This window comes from Medicago sativa, chromosome 8 (genome assembly GCF_051527215.1).
Source record: "Medicago sativa cultivar Bolivia chromosome 8, Bolivia_mono, whole genome shotgun sequence".
NCBI classification, from domain to species: domain Eukaryota; kingdom Viridiplantae; phylum Streptophyta; class Magnoliopsida; order Fabales; family Fabaceae; genus Medicago; species Medicago sativa.
Window position 1 is genome coordinate 91,605,740 of NC_140756.1, and position 15,718 is coordinate 91,621,457.

At 35.2% G+C, this 15,718-nt stretch overlaps 1 protein-coding gene and 1 long non-coding RNA gene across 2 annotated transcripts; both read left to right on the top strand.

Annotated features, from left to right (window-relative positions):
* Nucleotides 1-613: 613 nt before the first annotated feature.
* Nucleotides 614-2,288, top strand: GAE1 (UDP-D-glucuronate 4-epimerase 1). Its single transcript, XM_085738824.1, has one exon. The coding sequence runs from the start codon at nucleotides 682-684 to the stop codon at nucleotides 1,981-1,983; it is 1,302 nt and encodes a 433-aa protein (XP_085594950.1). The 5' UTR covers nucleotides 614-681; the 3' UTR covers nucleotides 1,984-2,288.
* Nucleotides 2,289-10,820: 8,532 nt separating this feature from the next.
* On the top strand, nucleotides 10,821-13,582 carry LOC146903252 (uncharacterized). The gene is made up of 2 exons (XR_015023978.1): nucleotides 10,821-11,545; nucleotides 13,333-13,582. It is a non-coding gene; the product is annotated as an uncharacterized LOC146903252 (long non-coding RNA).
* Nucleotides 13,583-15,718: the final 2,136 nt, after the last annotated feature.

Consider the following 15,718-nt stretch of genomic DNA (forward strand, 5'->3'; position numbering starts at 1 on the left):
AATCATGAACCAATTTTACCGCGACATCTGCGACATAATGAGCCAGTTTTAGGAATAAAATACAATTATAATATTTTGTAAAAATCAGGAATATCATGTAAAAAGATACAATTATAATATTTTTTGACAAGAATATCTTGTAAAAAGATATTATCATAATATAATAAATAAATAAATAAATGCGAAATTTCCAATCCAAGTTAAAAAAAATTAGGAATTTCATATTTATTGATCAAATATAATCATAATATATTGTACAAAAATATCATTAGAATATACTATAATAAATACGTACCAAAATTACGGTCCGGTCCAAGTTAGTAGTAAAAAATATCGGAATTACATACAGCCATATTTATTTATCAATCAACCGATATTCAGACTAATCAGTCATCAAACACACACGCAGATTCTTCTCTGTCTAGAAAAATTTCCTTACTTAGATAGAGAGAGAGAGAGAAAGAGAAAAACTCCGGTAAATCACTGTCTGAGTTATTGTGTTTTCTCTCTCTTCCAACCTGTCCAAAATTTTTAACGCGTTCACGCGTTTAGTTTGTCGCTTCAAAGGTAAATGACCACTATATATAACTACCCTCCCAATTCCTCAAAAATCAGGTGCAGAAATTAACTCAACAATTTCTCCCTTTGATTATCTGCATCAGAAACAACTAAAAAAAAAAAATGCCATCATCATCATCTTTGGAAGACCAACTCTACCCATCCACTCCAGGAAAATTCAAGATCGAAAGAAACCACGGTCTAATGAACCGTCAGGTTCACCGTTGTTTCGGTTCTTCAAGCACCATGTTCTTGTGGGCCCTTTTGCTTATCGCATCAACCGTTTCTTACGTCACTTTTCAAGGCGTCGTTGATTCCGGTAGCCGGTATCTCTCCGCTTCATGGGGTGGAATTCAATGGGAAAAACAAGTCAGAGCCTCCGCTCAAATCCACCGTCAAGGCGGCATGTCAGTTCTTGTCACCGGCGCAGCAGGTTTCATTGGGTCCCATGTTTCTCTTGCTTTGAAAAGAAGAGGTGATGGTGTCGTTGGACTTGATAACTTCAACGATTACTATGATCCTTCATTGAAAAAAGCTCGAAAAGCTCTTTTATCAAGCCGGGGCGTTTTCATCGTGCATGGTGATTTAAACGACGCGAAGCTATTAGCCAAGCTTTTCGATGTTGTGGCTTTTACTCATGTGATGCATCTTGCAGCTCAAGCTGGTGTGAGATACGCTATGGAGAATCCTATGTCATATGTTAACAGCAACATCGCCGGTTTAGTCACTCTTCTTGAAGCTTGCAAAACGGCGAACCCTCAACCGTCGATTGTTTGGGCTTCTTCAAGTTCGGTTTATGGTTTAAACGAGAAAGTTCCGTTTTCTGAATCGGATCGAACCGATCAACCGGCGAGTTTGTATGCAGCGACGAAGAAAGCAGGTGAAGAAATCACTCACACTTATAATCACATTTACGGTCTTTCAATCACTGGTTTACGGTTTTTCACTGTTTATGGACCATGGGGAAGACCAGACATGGCTATTTTTACTTTCACTAGAAATATGCTTCAAGGAAAACCGATTACGGTTTATCGGGGCAAGAATCGGGTTGATCTGTCACGTGACTTCACCTACATTGACGATATAGTGAAGGGATGTGTTGGATCATTGGATACTTCGGGTAAGAGTACTGGATCGGGTGGAAAGAAACGTGGAGCAGCACCGTATCGGATCTTTAATCTGGGGAATACTTCGCCGGTGACGGTGCCGACACTGGTGAGTATACTTGAGCGACTTTTGAAGGTGAAGGCAAAGAAGAATATCGTAGATATGCCTGGAAATGGTGATGTTCCCTTCACCCATGCCAATATCACTTCGGCTCGAAGAGAATTCGGGTATAAACCCACTACTGATATTCAAACCGGGTTGAAAAAATTCGTCAAGTGGTATCTTTCTTATTATGGTTATGGAAAAACTCTAAATTAGTTATTGATTTTGTTTTTTTTTTTCTTTCTTAGATTTTAGGATTTTAATTTACAGTTATGGAGGAAATACTAAACCAGAAAAAAGGAAAGAAGTCCAAAAAGAAGGAAAGAATATATTCTTTAGTATTATTCTTTACTTGAGAAGAGGTGACAGCTAGCTAAATCATACAGCTGTTCCTTGACTGATTTCTTTTCTACTTTTGTTTTTGTTATTTTACATTTTTTTTTCTCATTTGTAAAGAAAGTTAATGACTTGAATTTCGTTTTGTCTCCTTCAATGATATTTATTTCTGATTTTTTGGTATAGTTGTATTTATTTGTTGTTTTATAATTTTACCTGGAAATTTTGATTTCTATTTTTCGGTTTGGGAAGATTTTGATTTGTCTAGATTTGGTTGCACCGTAATTTTCGTACAGTGTGTCTTTAAAATCAAAGATAAATAAACCAATCATCATTCATTAGAAAATTTGCAAAAAAGAAAATTGGGAAAAGGTAGTTATTATTTTAATAGATTGTACTACTGTATAAAGGAATACAGTAACTTTTGAGAGAGGAAATTGAAAAAAAGGTTGCACCATAATTTTCGTAGGGTGGTGTCTTTAAAACCAGCCATAAATCATCATCAATTGATAAAAGGTTGGTTATTTAATTTAATTGTATTAAAGATAATTTATTAAGTGGATAAAAGAGAATATGGTAATTTTTGGGACAAAAAAGAAAAGAGAATCAGAATATGGTGAATGTTGATGGAGGAAATTGAAAGGTGGAGACAGCTAGGATGATAGTGAGTGATGGGATCCACCTCACATTGTAGTATAGGTGTGGGACAGATAGTACTTTTAGCCGTTGGATTTTGGGAGATTGGGATAGAATTTCCCAGCTGTAAAGTTCTGCTTGCCGACAGTTTATAATAAAATAAAACAAGTTTGAAAGGAGAAAAAAATGTTTATTTCTCACATGCACCTTAAAATGATAAAAATACTCATATCCAGTTTTAATTCTCGATGGAAAATCGAGAGTAACGCTGTGTTCGTTCAGGATTCAGGATTTACAAACCGATCAATTTTTAACAGATGAGTGTGTTTCAAATCATTCACGAAGAATTGTTAAAGTATTTTTAAAATCATTTGACATCAAGAACTATGTATTGTTTCTTTTAACTTGTTTACATTGTAAGTTTTTATGGATTTTTTGGAACATGGTGTGACGTATCTATCGGGACTTAAGAATCGATCATGAGATCAGGTTCTAACTCTATATCAGTTTGAACTTAAAGTGTCCAAAGCAGCATTAGTAGAGATTTGGTGTAATTTTATATTGTGTTGTAGTTTCCGTGATGTTGAATTTTAATCTTTAGTGTTTTGTGGTCGAATTATGAATGAAGTTTTATCGTTGTTGAATTATGAACAATTATGTCGTTGACGGATTCTATTGCTGATAAAGTTACGAGAATTTATTTATGCTTGGTTATGTCACACTTAAAAAGAAAAGGATGAAGCATATTCTATAATATAAAGTTGAACTATAATATGTATACATTTCTATAAAAAAAAAGTATGTATAAAAAATAATATTTTTTTTTGGATGGGCTAGACCCATGAGAAGATTTGCCACTGCATGTTTCCAATTTTTCTAAATAAAAAACATTTTTTAGGGTTCTAAATAAAATATTTATTTTCTTTCTTATTTTTAAATTTGTTAAAAAAGATTACACTTGTGAGTTGAATATTCAAGATGATACCTTGTTTTTCCTTTTCAAATTATGATAGAAATAAATTATGTTTGATAAAGATTTATATGATCATTGATGATTTTATTTTTTAATTTTTTTTAATTATCAAATGTTTATTAAAACATAGATTTAGTCTTCCAAAATTTTCTCCTTCAAAATTTATCTTTGGCTTAAGTGCAGTTTTGCCCCCCGCCCCCCCCCCCCCCCCCATTTTGACTGAATCTGAATTTTGCCCCCCTTATTTCAAAACTCGGAATTTTACCCCTCCAGTTTTGGCTTTTTCTGAATTTTGCCCCCACCACAATTTAGTACATTTTGGCTGATGTGGCAGTGATGATGTGGATTTTAAAATATTATCCTATTATCCACCTAATTAATTATTTAAATTAAATATTTTTAATTGCAAAATTTAAATAACTTTTTTTAAAAAAAATCGGAAAAAAAGTTTAAAAAATACCAAAAAATGCAGAATTTTTTTTTGAAAAATACTAGAAAATGGAGATAAAATGTAGGAAAAAATTCAGAATAAACGAGAAAAAAAAAGTCCCATTAAAAATACATGGAAAAAACTCATATGATCATCATTGAAGCTTACAACCTGCCAAAACTCATTTGTATTTCTCTTAGGCTTTGTTTGGGAGTTTGGAGGGGAGGGGAGGGGAGGGTTTTGGAAAAAAGGAAGGAGCAAGTGGAAGGAATAAAAGACATTGGGAGGAGAGGGCTTTGGAGGTTAATTTTTTACTCATAATAAAAAATCCCCCTCATTTGGGGGAACTCAAAAATTGTATTGGGGAGGATTTTGGGGGGTTATGGAGGGTTTATATGAATTTTTCAAATCCAATCTATATGTTATTATATTCTTAAAATTAAAAGTATATTAATCATAAGTATTAGTTTATCATTCTCTAAAAAACCGTTTTTTTTTAAAATGTGAATTATTTTGTCCATTTTTCTATATATTTCCAACCCCCCAAAGCCCTCCCCTCCAAACTCCCAAACAAAGCCTTACTAATCCTCAAATGAAAAGAGGAATCAGCCATACACCATGCATTCTTTTTCATTTTTCTTGATGTGCAGATTTTTCCTAGTCTCCAATGCATACTCATGCATACTCTTTACTCTTTTTCATTTTTCTTGATGTGCAGATTTTTCCACTATCATCATATCATCATCATCCTCTTCCTCTTCATTCTCATCATCATCTTCCTCTTCCTCTTCACTTGCAATATCATCATCATCTTCATTCTCAATGTCTTCCTTGCCAAACTCATCGTCATTTTGTCTACCTTCACAGGCCCTAAAACATATAGAATAGTCTGGGTTCATGCTCTAATCCACGTAGAATACTTATCAATTTAGAGTAATCAAACACACACACACACACACACACACACCAATAATGGAACAAAAACACAAAGCTACACAAACAGAATAAAACATATACACACTGTAACGCCCCATTTTTATTCTAATATTTTAGTAGATGTGTGAGTATTTTTATATGATTTTATTTGTTAAATAGATGATTTTATGTGAAATATGTGTTTTTGGTGATTTTATTTGATATATGGTGTGATGCTATTTTATTATATGATTTAGGGAGTTGTATATTATTTAAATGAATATGGCTTTATTATTTGTGGAAACATTAGGAGAAATAAAAATAGGAGTAAAATATTAATATTTTGGTTAATGGGAGTTAATTAGTAATTATGTTAGTTTAAGGGAGTTAAGAAAAATAAAGGAGAGGTTATGTTTATTGGGAAATAGAATAGAAAGAAAGTCAGAAAGAAACATTTCACGTACAATTGAGAAAAGGTGGGTTTTGAGAGAAAGAGGAGAAGAACCAAGAGAAGGCTAGGAGAAGAGCTAGGAAGAGAGAATCCAACCGTTTTTGCTGTAGAATTTGCTGAATTAAGGTAAGGGTGGGATTCCTTTCAATAATCTTGATATATAATTCTGAAATTTGATGAATTGTTGTTCTTGATTTTAGGGTTAGAAAGATTATGATAAATGATGAATTGTAATGATTTATGTTGTTGGATGCATGATTATATGTTGTTTTGCTCCCTATGTTGTCTACTGAACCTGTAAACATGTTTATGAATCAATTTGGGTGATTAAGGGATCAAAAATTGGGTTTTGGAGTGAAAAATGGTGCAAAAATCGTAACAGCCTGTGCCAAATCGTGCTCCGATTTTGCCAAATCGTGCTCCGATTATTTACGAATGAAAATGCAAATTTTGACCCAGAAAATCGTGCTCCGATTTTCCAAATCGTACTCCGATTTGACAGCTTTCCCTGTTTCGCGTTCTTGCGTCTTTTTCACCCGTTTCTGTTTTGAACTAGCTTTGGGTGTAAACATGAAAGTTGTAGATAATTGAGTTAGCTTCCTAATGGCTTTGGAGTGACTAGAAAATTATTTGTAGATTTTGAGTTATGATAAAAATAGTCCAAGTGGGTCTTCAGAAAACTTTAAAAAAACTTAGCATAACTAATCCCAAGTTAGTCTAAAAACATATGGCTGGTTTCCCAACTTCAAACTTAAGTGTTAGGGATTTAGTTGAGGTGTTTTATGGATATGTGACTTATGTTCTATTGATCAAAACTTAATTGCTTTTGGGGGATGTTTTAGACTTTGAGATGAATGTAATTGATTTATTAAGCCATGTTTATGAAGTGAATATTATTATTGAAGGTTGTACTATATGAAATATATGTGTAAACACTTTTGTATAATAAAAGTTGTTGTTCCATTGTTGAAAATTATTGTGTCGTTGAGTCATAGTAAATTATGCACATTGTCGTTGTCGTAGATGTTGTAGTTGTTATGATGATAAATGATTACTGATGATGATGTCTTGATGATGATGTTTTGATGATGATGTTGTTTATGATTGATGATGATAATAGGATGATCCTAAATGGTTATTAATACTGATGTTTATGATGTCTGAAGCGGTTAAATATATGATGATAATTGATTATGAGTAATATTATGATGTTTTTTGACAATTATGTTGATGTAATTCATTCCTTAAATGATGTTAATGCATTCTATTATGCTATCTTGTTTCCTTTCCGTCGTTGACGTTGTTGTATCATCTGATGTCGAAGTTGGGGAGTGTGTCATAATTGTTTTAGGCACATACGTTGTTGTCGTTGTTGTTGTTGCCGTTGTTGAAGTTGTATGTTGATATACACAAGTTGAGTCCATTTGCATACTCACATCTGTTGGGGGCTTATGCCCTGGAATGTTCATCATTCAACCCGTTTATGCCCTGGAATGTTTATCATTCACCTGTTGGGGGCTTATGCCCTGGGATGCTTTAACCATCCAAATTGTTGGGGGCTAATGCCCTGGAATGCTTAGCATTCAACACGCGTAGATTGGTACCACCTGCATGATGCATTAGTTGTTATTGTCGTAGCATTGTTGGGTTGTTGTTGTCGTTGTAGCATTGTCGAGTTGTTGTCGTTGTCGCATTGTCGAGTTGTCGGTGTCGTTGTGGATAACGTTGTTGTTGTTGTTGTTGCTGTACCTTGTTGCTGAAAATAATTATGTTGTTGCTTATGTGTTTATTTAAATACATTATTAATTATGCATGTTGTGATATGCTTTGTTGTTTTCATTAATTTGATGAATTATATATTATTATTATTGGATAAGTTTCTCACCCCTTCTGCGTATATGTTGCCTCGACCGTGGGTAATGTGCAGGTACTGATGACTTGTAGGTTTGGTCGGCTCAAGTGTCTAGGGCTCTGATATATACTAGGATGGGGAAATTGTTGTGAATGTCTTCTCATTTCTTTTATGTATCACATATTTTGGAAAAGACTTGCTATTAGAGTTTATCGTTGTTGAAAATAAAGTTGAATTATGTTGGGGCCTTTGTGCCAAGATTTTCATTGATGTTGAATTTTGGTTGAAATTATATTTTTAAAGAATTATTCCGCTGCAGTTTATTAAGATTCTTTATGTTGGCCTTAAATAAATAGATATTTTCTATTTATGAATTTTTGAAAAGTAGTGTGACACTCCGTTGTGTGATTACTCTGATTATAATAATTAATATTACGTTGTTGGGAGAACGGGGTGTTACAATTGGTATCAGAGCAGGTCGGTCCGTCCGACCAATTAGTAGAGTCGTGTCGAGCCTAGTAGTGTTGTGTGACAATTTTGTATTGTCCTTGTTGTCCTGTTTGTTGTTTGTTGTGTAACCCTTTGTATGGACTGGTTGGAGTACAACCATGTCCATATTAATTGTTTTAGTAAGTCGGTGTGTTTTTATTCTGCCGAAGAAGAGAGTGGAGCAGAATTGTTATCTACTAAGCAGCTGAAGCAGTTAGAGCATGATGGAAACTTGATGTTCTCTTTAATGGCGTATTTGTCTGTGGAGAATCAGGCTGTGATTGATAGGTTACCGGTTGTAAATGAATTTCCTGAAGTTTTTCCTGATGAGATTCCAGATGTGCCACCAGAGAGGGAGGTTGAATTTTCAATTGATCTGGTGTCGGGTACGAAGCCTGTGTCGATGGCTCCTTACCGTATGTCAGCAGTTGAGTTAGCAGAGTTGAAGAAACAGTTAGAAGACTTGCTTGATAAGAAGTTTATAAGACCAAGTGTGTCACCTTGGGGAGCACCTGTGTTGCTAGTTAAGAAGAAGGATGGTAGCATGAGATTGTGCATAGATTACCGTCAGCTGAATAAAGTGACGATAAAGAATAGGTATCCACTTCCGAGAATTGACGAATTGATGGATCAATTAGTGGGTGCTCGCGTGTTTAGTAAAATTGATTTGAGGTCAGGTTACCATCAGATTAAGGTGAAGGATGAAGATATGCAGAAGACGGCCTTTAGGACACGGTATGGACACTATGAATATAAAGTGATGCCTTTCGGTGTTACTAATGCGCCGGGTGTGTTCATGGAGTATATGAACAGAAATTTTCATGCTTTTCTGGATAAGTTTGTTCTTGTATTTATTGATGATATCTTGATTTATTCTAAGACTGAAGAAGAGCATGCAGAACATCTGAAGATTGTGTTACAGGTGCTGAAAGAAAAAAAGTTGTATGCAAGGTTGTCAAAGTGCGAGTTCTGGTTAAGTGAAGTAAGTTTCCTTGGCCATATTATTTCTGGTAGTGGTATTGCAGTTGACCCATCGAAGGTTGAAGCGGTATCACAGTGGGAGACTCCTAAGTCAGTTACAGAGATTAGAAGTTTTCTTGGTTTGGCTGGTTATTATAGAAGATTTATCGAAGGATTTTCGAAGTTGGCACTTCCATTGACTCAGTTGACCTGTAAAGGTAAAGCTTTTGTGTGGGATGCTCAGTGTGAGAGTAATTTCAATGAGTTGAAGCGAAGATTGACGACGGCTCCAATTTTGATTTTACCAGAGCCAGATAAGCCTTTTGTTGTATATTGTGATGCGTCCAAGTTGGGCTTAGGTGGTGTGCTTATGCAAGATGGTAAGGTAGTGGCTTATGCTTCTAGACAGTTGAGAATTCATGAGAAGAATTACCCTACGCATGATTTAGAGTTGGCTGCTGTGGTTTTTGTGTTGAAAATTTGGAGACACTATTTGTACGGTTCCAGATTTGAAGTGTTTAGTGATCATAAAAGTCTGAAATATTTATTTGATCAAAAGGAGTTGAATATGAGGCAGAGAAGGTGGCTAGAGTTGTTGAAGGATTATGATTTTGGTTTGAATTATCATCCGGGTAAAGCCAATGTGGTTGCAGATGCCTTGAGTAGGAAAACATTGCACATGTCGGCTATGATGGTGAAAGAATTTGAATTGCTGGAACAGTTTAGAGACTTAAGTCTTGTTTGTGAATTGGCACCTCAGAGTGTGCAGTTGGGTATGTTGAAAATTAATAATGATTTCTTGAAGAGTATCAAAGAAGCCTAGGAGGTTGATGTGAAATTTGTAGACTTGATGGGTGCTAGTAATCAGAATGCAGATGGTGATTTTCAGGTTGATGATCAAGGAGTGTTGAGATTCCGAGGTAGGATTTGTATTCCTGATAATAATGAATTGAAAAAGTTGATTTTAGAAGAAAGTCACAGAAGCAACTTGAGTATCCATCCGGGAGCTACAAAGATGTACCACGACTTGAAGAAACTGTTTTGGTGGTCTGGGTTGAAGCGAGATGTCGCATAATTTGTATATGCTTGTTTGACTTGTCAGAAATCGAAAGTTGAACATGAGAAGCCTGCTGGTTTGTTGACGCCTTTAGATGTGCTGGGATGGAAATGGGATAGCATCTCCATGGACTTTGTGACGAGTTTACCAAACACTCAAAGAGGGCATGATGCCATTTGGGTTGTTGTCGATAGATTGACGAAGTCGGCACACTTTATTCCAATTAATATCACTTATTCGGTAGCTCAGTTGGCGGAGATTTATATTCATAATATTGTGAAGTTACATGGTGTCCCGTCGAGTATTGTGTCGGATAGAGATCCGAGGTTCGCTTCGAGATTTTGGAAGAGCTTGCAAGAAGCTTTGGGCTCTCAGCTGAAGTTGAGTTCAGCTTATCATCCGCAAACAGATGGTCAGTCGGAAAGGACGATTCAATCATTAGAAGATTTGTTGAGGGTGTGTGTACTTGAGCAAGGTGGAGCTTGGGACAGTCACCTACCATTGATAGAGTTCACGTAGAACAATAGTTACCATTCGAGTATTGGTATGGCACCTTTCGAAGCTTTATATGGTCGAAGGTGTAGAACTCCTTTATGTTGGTTTGAGTCGGGTGAAAGTATTGTGTTGGGACCTGGAATAGTTCAGCAGACTACGGAGAAGGTCAAGATGATAAGAGAGCATATGAAAGCATCGCAGAGTCGACAGAAAAGTTATCATGACAAGCGTAGGAAGGACCTTGAATTTCAAGAGGGTGACCATGTGTTCTTGAGAGTCACTCCTATGACCGGTGTGGGTCGTGCATTGAAGTCCAAGAAGTTGACTCCGAAGTTTATTGGTCCTTATCAAATATCTGAGAGAATTGGCACGGTGGCTTATAGAGTCGGTTTGCCACCACATCTTTCGAGCTTGCATGATGTGTTTCATGTGTCGCAACTTCGGAAATTTGTAGCGGATCCTTCACATGTTATTCCTAGAGATGATGTGCAAGTTAGGGACAATCTTACGGTGGAAACTTTACCTTTGAGGATTGATGATCGTAAGGTGAAGACGTTGAGAGGCAAAGATATACCTCTAGTGAGGGTTGTTTGGGGAGGAGCAACTGGTGAACGTCTTACTTGGGAGTTAGAGAGTAAGATGCAGGAGTCATATCCTGAGTTGTTTGCTTGAGGTAATATTTCGAGGACGAAATTTTATAAGTTGGGGAGAGTTGTAACGCCCCATTTTTATTCTAATATTTTAGTAGATGTGTGAGTATTTTTATATGATTTTATTTGTTAAATAGATGATTTTATGTGAAATATGTGTTTTTGGTGATTTTATTTGATATATGGTGTGATGCTATTTTATTATATGATTTAGGGAGTTGTATATTATTTAAATGAATATGGCTTTATTATTTGTGGAAACATTAGGAGAAATAAAAATAGGAGTAAAATATTAATATTTTGGTTAATGGGAGTTAATTAGTAATTATGTTAGTTTAAGGGAGTTAAGAAAAATAAAGGAGAGGTTATGTTTATTGGGAAATAGAATAGAAAGAAAGTCAGAAAGAAACATTTCACGTACAATTGAGAAAAGGTGGGTTTTGAGAGAAAGAGGAGAAGAACCAAGAGAAGGCTAGGAGAAGAGCTAGGAAGAGAGAATCCAACCGTTTTTGCTGTAGAATTTGCTGAATTAAGGTAAGGGTGGGATTCCTTTCAATAATCTTGATATATAATTCTGAAATTTGATGAATTGTTGTTCTTGATTTTAGGGTTAGAAAGATTATGATAAATGATGAATTGTAATGATTTATGTTGTTGGATGCATGATTATATGTTGTTTTGCTCCCTATGTTGTCTACTGAACCTGTAAACATGTTTATGAATCAATTTGGGTGATTAAGGGATCAAAAATTGGGTTTTGGAGTGAAAAATGGTGCAAAAATCGTAACAGCCTGTGCCAAATCGTGCTCCGATTTTGCCAAATCGTGCTCCGATTATTTACGAATGAAAATGCAAATTTTGACCCAGAAAATCGTGCTCCGATTTTCCAAATCGTACTCCGATTTGACAGCTTTCCCTGTTTCGCGTTCTTGCGTCTTTTTCACCCGTTTCTGTTTTGAACTAGCTTTGGGTGTAAACATGAAAGTTGTAGATAATTGAGTTAGCTTCCTAATGGCTTTGGAGTGACTAGAAAATTATTTGTAGATTTTGAGTTATGATAAAAATAGTCCAAGTGGGTCTTCAGAAAACTTTAAAAAAACTTAGCATAACTAATCCCAAGTTAGTCTAAAAACATATGGCTGGTTTCCCAACTTCAAACTTAAGTGTTAGGGATTTAGTTGAGGTGTTTTATGGATATTTGACTTATGTTCTATTGATCAAAACTTAATTGCTTTTGGGGGATGTTTTAGACTTTGAGATGAATGTAATTGATTTATTAAGCCATGCTTATGAAGTGAATATTATTATTGAAGGTTGTACTATATGAAATATATGTGTAAACACTTTTGTATAATAAAAGTTGTTGTTCCATTGTTGAAAATTATTGTGTCGTTGAGTCATAGTAAATTATGCACATTGTCGTTGTCGTAGATGTTGTAGTTGTTATGATGATAAATGATTACTGATGATGATGTCTTGATGATGATGTTGTTTATGATTGATGATGATAATAGGATGATCCTAAATGGTTATTAATACTGATGTTTATGATGTCTGAAGCGGTTAAATATATGATGATAATTGATTATGAGTAATATTATGATGTTTTTTGACAATTATGTTGATGTAATTCATTCCTTAAATGATGTTAATGCATTCTATTATGCTATCTTGTTTCCTTTCCGTCGTTGACGTTGTTGTATCATCTGATGTCGAAGTTGGGGAGTGTGTCATAATTGTTTTAGGCACATACGTTGTTGTCGTTGTTGTTGTTGCCGTTGTTGAAGTTGTATGTTGATATACACAAGTTGAGTCCATTTGCATACTCACATCTGTTGGGGGCTTATGCCCTGGAATGTTCATCATTCAACCCGTTTATGCCCTGGAATGTTTATCATTCACCTGTTGGGGGCTTATGCCCTGGGATGCTTTAACCATCCAAATTGTTGGGGGCTAATGCCCTGGAATGCTTAGCATTCAACGCGCGTAGATTGGTACCACCTGCATGATGCATTAGTTGTTATTGTCGTAGCATTGTTGGGTTGTTGTTGTCGTTGTAGCATTGTCGAGTTGTTGTCGTTGTCGCATTATCGAGTTGTCGGTGTCGTTGTGGATAACGTTGTTGTTATTGTTGTTGCTGTACCTTGTTGCTGAAAATAATTATGTCGTTGCTTATGTGTTTATTTAAATACATTATTAATTATGCCTGTTGTGATATGCTTTGTTGTTTTCATTAATTTGATGAATTATATATTATTATTATTGGATAAGTTTCTCACCCCTTCTGCGTATATGTTGCCTCGACCGTGGGTAATGTGCAGGTACTGATGACTTGTAGGTTTGGTCGGCTCAAGTGTCTAGGGCTCTGATACATACTAGGATGGGGAAATCGTTGTGAATGTCTTCTCATTTCTTTTATGTATCACATATTTTGGAAAAGACTTGCTATTAGAGTTTATCGTTGTTGAAAATAAAGTTGAATTATGTTGGGGCCTTTGTGCCAAGATTTTCATTGATGTTGAATTTTGGTTGAAATTATGTTTTTAAAGAATTATTTCGCTGCAGTTTATTAAGATTCTTTATGTTGGCCTTAAATAAATAGATATTTTCTATTTATGAATTTTTGAAAAGTAGTGTGACACTCCGTTGTGTGATTACTCTGATTATAATAATTAATATTACGTTGTTGGGAGAACGGGGTGTTACACACACCCCAATCCTCAATAAGCAAAAATTACACAACACCACCATCAAAAAAATCCCACCAATCATTCACGTTAAAGCTTTGAACAAAACAACATGAACAAAAGAACGTCAACAAAAACATAAACCCAGATGGTGAACAGGACCCAAAAATCATGAACACGATAGCTAACATCATAACAGCTTTGTCATACGAGAATAACATACCTGAAATGCGTCATTGAACTTGAACCAGAATCGTGACTTTGCTATTCTCCATTTTCAGTGTTGGACGACGGCGGAGACAAGAAGAGTGAGAACGACGAAGATTAAGAATAGAGACAGTGATAACGAAGAGGAAAGGAAGATGGTAAGGGAACGGAGACAGCGATGTTGATACAGGACGTCGCCGATTGTTATCGACGGCGATGGTCGCGAGAAGAGAAGAAGGAAAGGGAACACCGTTGTTAGGTTTTGGAATTGGAATTCACGGTTGTTGTATTTTTTATTTGTTGAATTTTTTTTCTCTTTTTTTTAATTCAGAACATTTCATATAAATAATTAATTAATCAGTTGTCAAAAAAAAATTAATTAATCAGGTGTATATTTTTATAATATAATTTAAGCCAAATCATCACTGCTTCATCAGCAAAAATGCACTCAATTGTGGTGGGGGGCAAAATTCAGAAAAAGCCAAAACTTGAGGGGTAAAATTCCGAGTTTTGAAATAGGGAGGGTAAAATCCAAATTCAGTCAAAATAGGGGGGGGGGGGGGGGGCAAAACTGCACTTAAGCTTTTATCTTTTTGTTTCGATGAAACAGTCAGACTGTTAGCACAATTAACCACATGTTTGCATTTTAAATAGTTGAAGTTATAATAAAGGAGTGATAAATGTTTTTATAATAAAGGAGTGACCACCAAAAAAATGATAGAGGATGTGAAGGTATTCTCTTAGAATTGGATGATGTTTAAATCAAAGACCTTAGATTATAACATCAATCAATGGTGCATAAATCCGAGGGCATGTATGAGAGTTATGGTGTCGTGAAGCCTCAACCAATCTGTTAATTTATTGGTCAATATCAAGGATTAGGTTTTGGTGTTGTTCTGGGGTGTTAGTCTCGCGTATCAGCTGGAAAGGCTAGTGGAGTTGGCGCTGGATCATCATAATCATTTGAGGTATGTTTCTATTTGTGATTTGTTGTCTTGGTTGTATCTCAAGATCTCTGCCCGGCTGGCTGCGGCTAAATAATGTGTGTTTTTTCATGTTCCTTGCAAGCCCGTTGGTTGGTTGTATGTGGCAAGGAACGAGATCCTAAAAGGACTATCTCTTATATCCAAATAATTTTTCAAGCCTGAAATTTGTGTCACTTAAGGAATGCTTTATGTACCATTTGTTGTTTTTTTGATACTGTCATTGTTTTAGTTTATCAGTTTGGTGTAGGTGATCAATTGAGATAACACTTGAGTGATATTGGGATTTCAATGTCACGTGACATTGATCAATTATAATGTGTTACGTGTCACCGTTTATGTTAACAAAAAATAAAAAGTTTTTTGAAAGAGAGAGAATAAAACCATTTGTCACATTGTGGTTGATCAATGTCACATAAAATTTACATCATAATGTCACCAAAATGCTATCCAATTTATTGAGAACTGATTTTTCTTTTAGAGCTGTGTTAACAGAATCATATATTTTCTTTGAGGTTTGATTCATAGCTTTATGTTAAGAGTTGATTTAGGAGGTGGTGGTGTTTACTATTATATTGCATTTTTCTTCGCCTTTCAAAAAAAATAAATGCATCGCAAAAATGTCTACTACTAGTAAGGTAGCTGCAACCATATCGTCGCAAAAATGTCTACTACTAGTAAGGTAGCTGCAACCATATCGACGGATGCAAGCTCAATTGAACACTGGTATTTGCAAAATCATACATTATTTATTATTCCATAAATTTGCCATTTTTTCTTCTTCTTATAGAAAAAGAATATCTCTCAAAAAAAGAAAAAGAATAATAAAT

What these genes read in the sequence shown, in the direction of transcription:
- GAE1 (XM_085738824.1), top strand. Translation starts at nt 682, where the DNA reads ATGCCATCATCATCATCTTTGGAAGACCAACTCTACCCATCCACTCCA.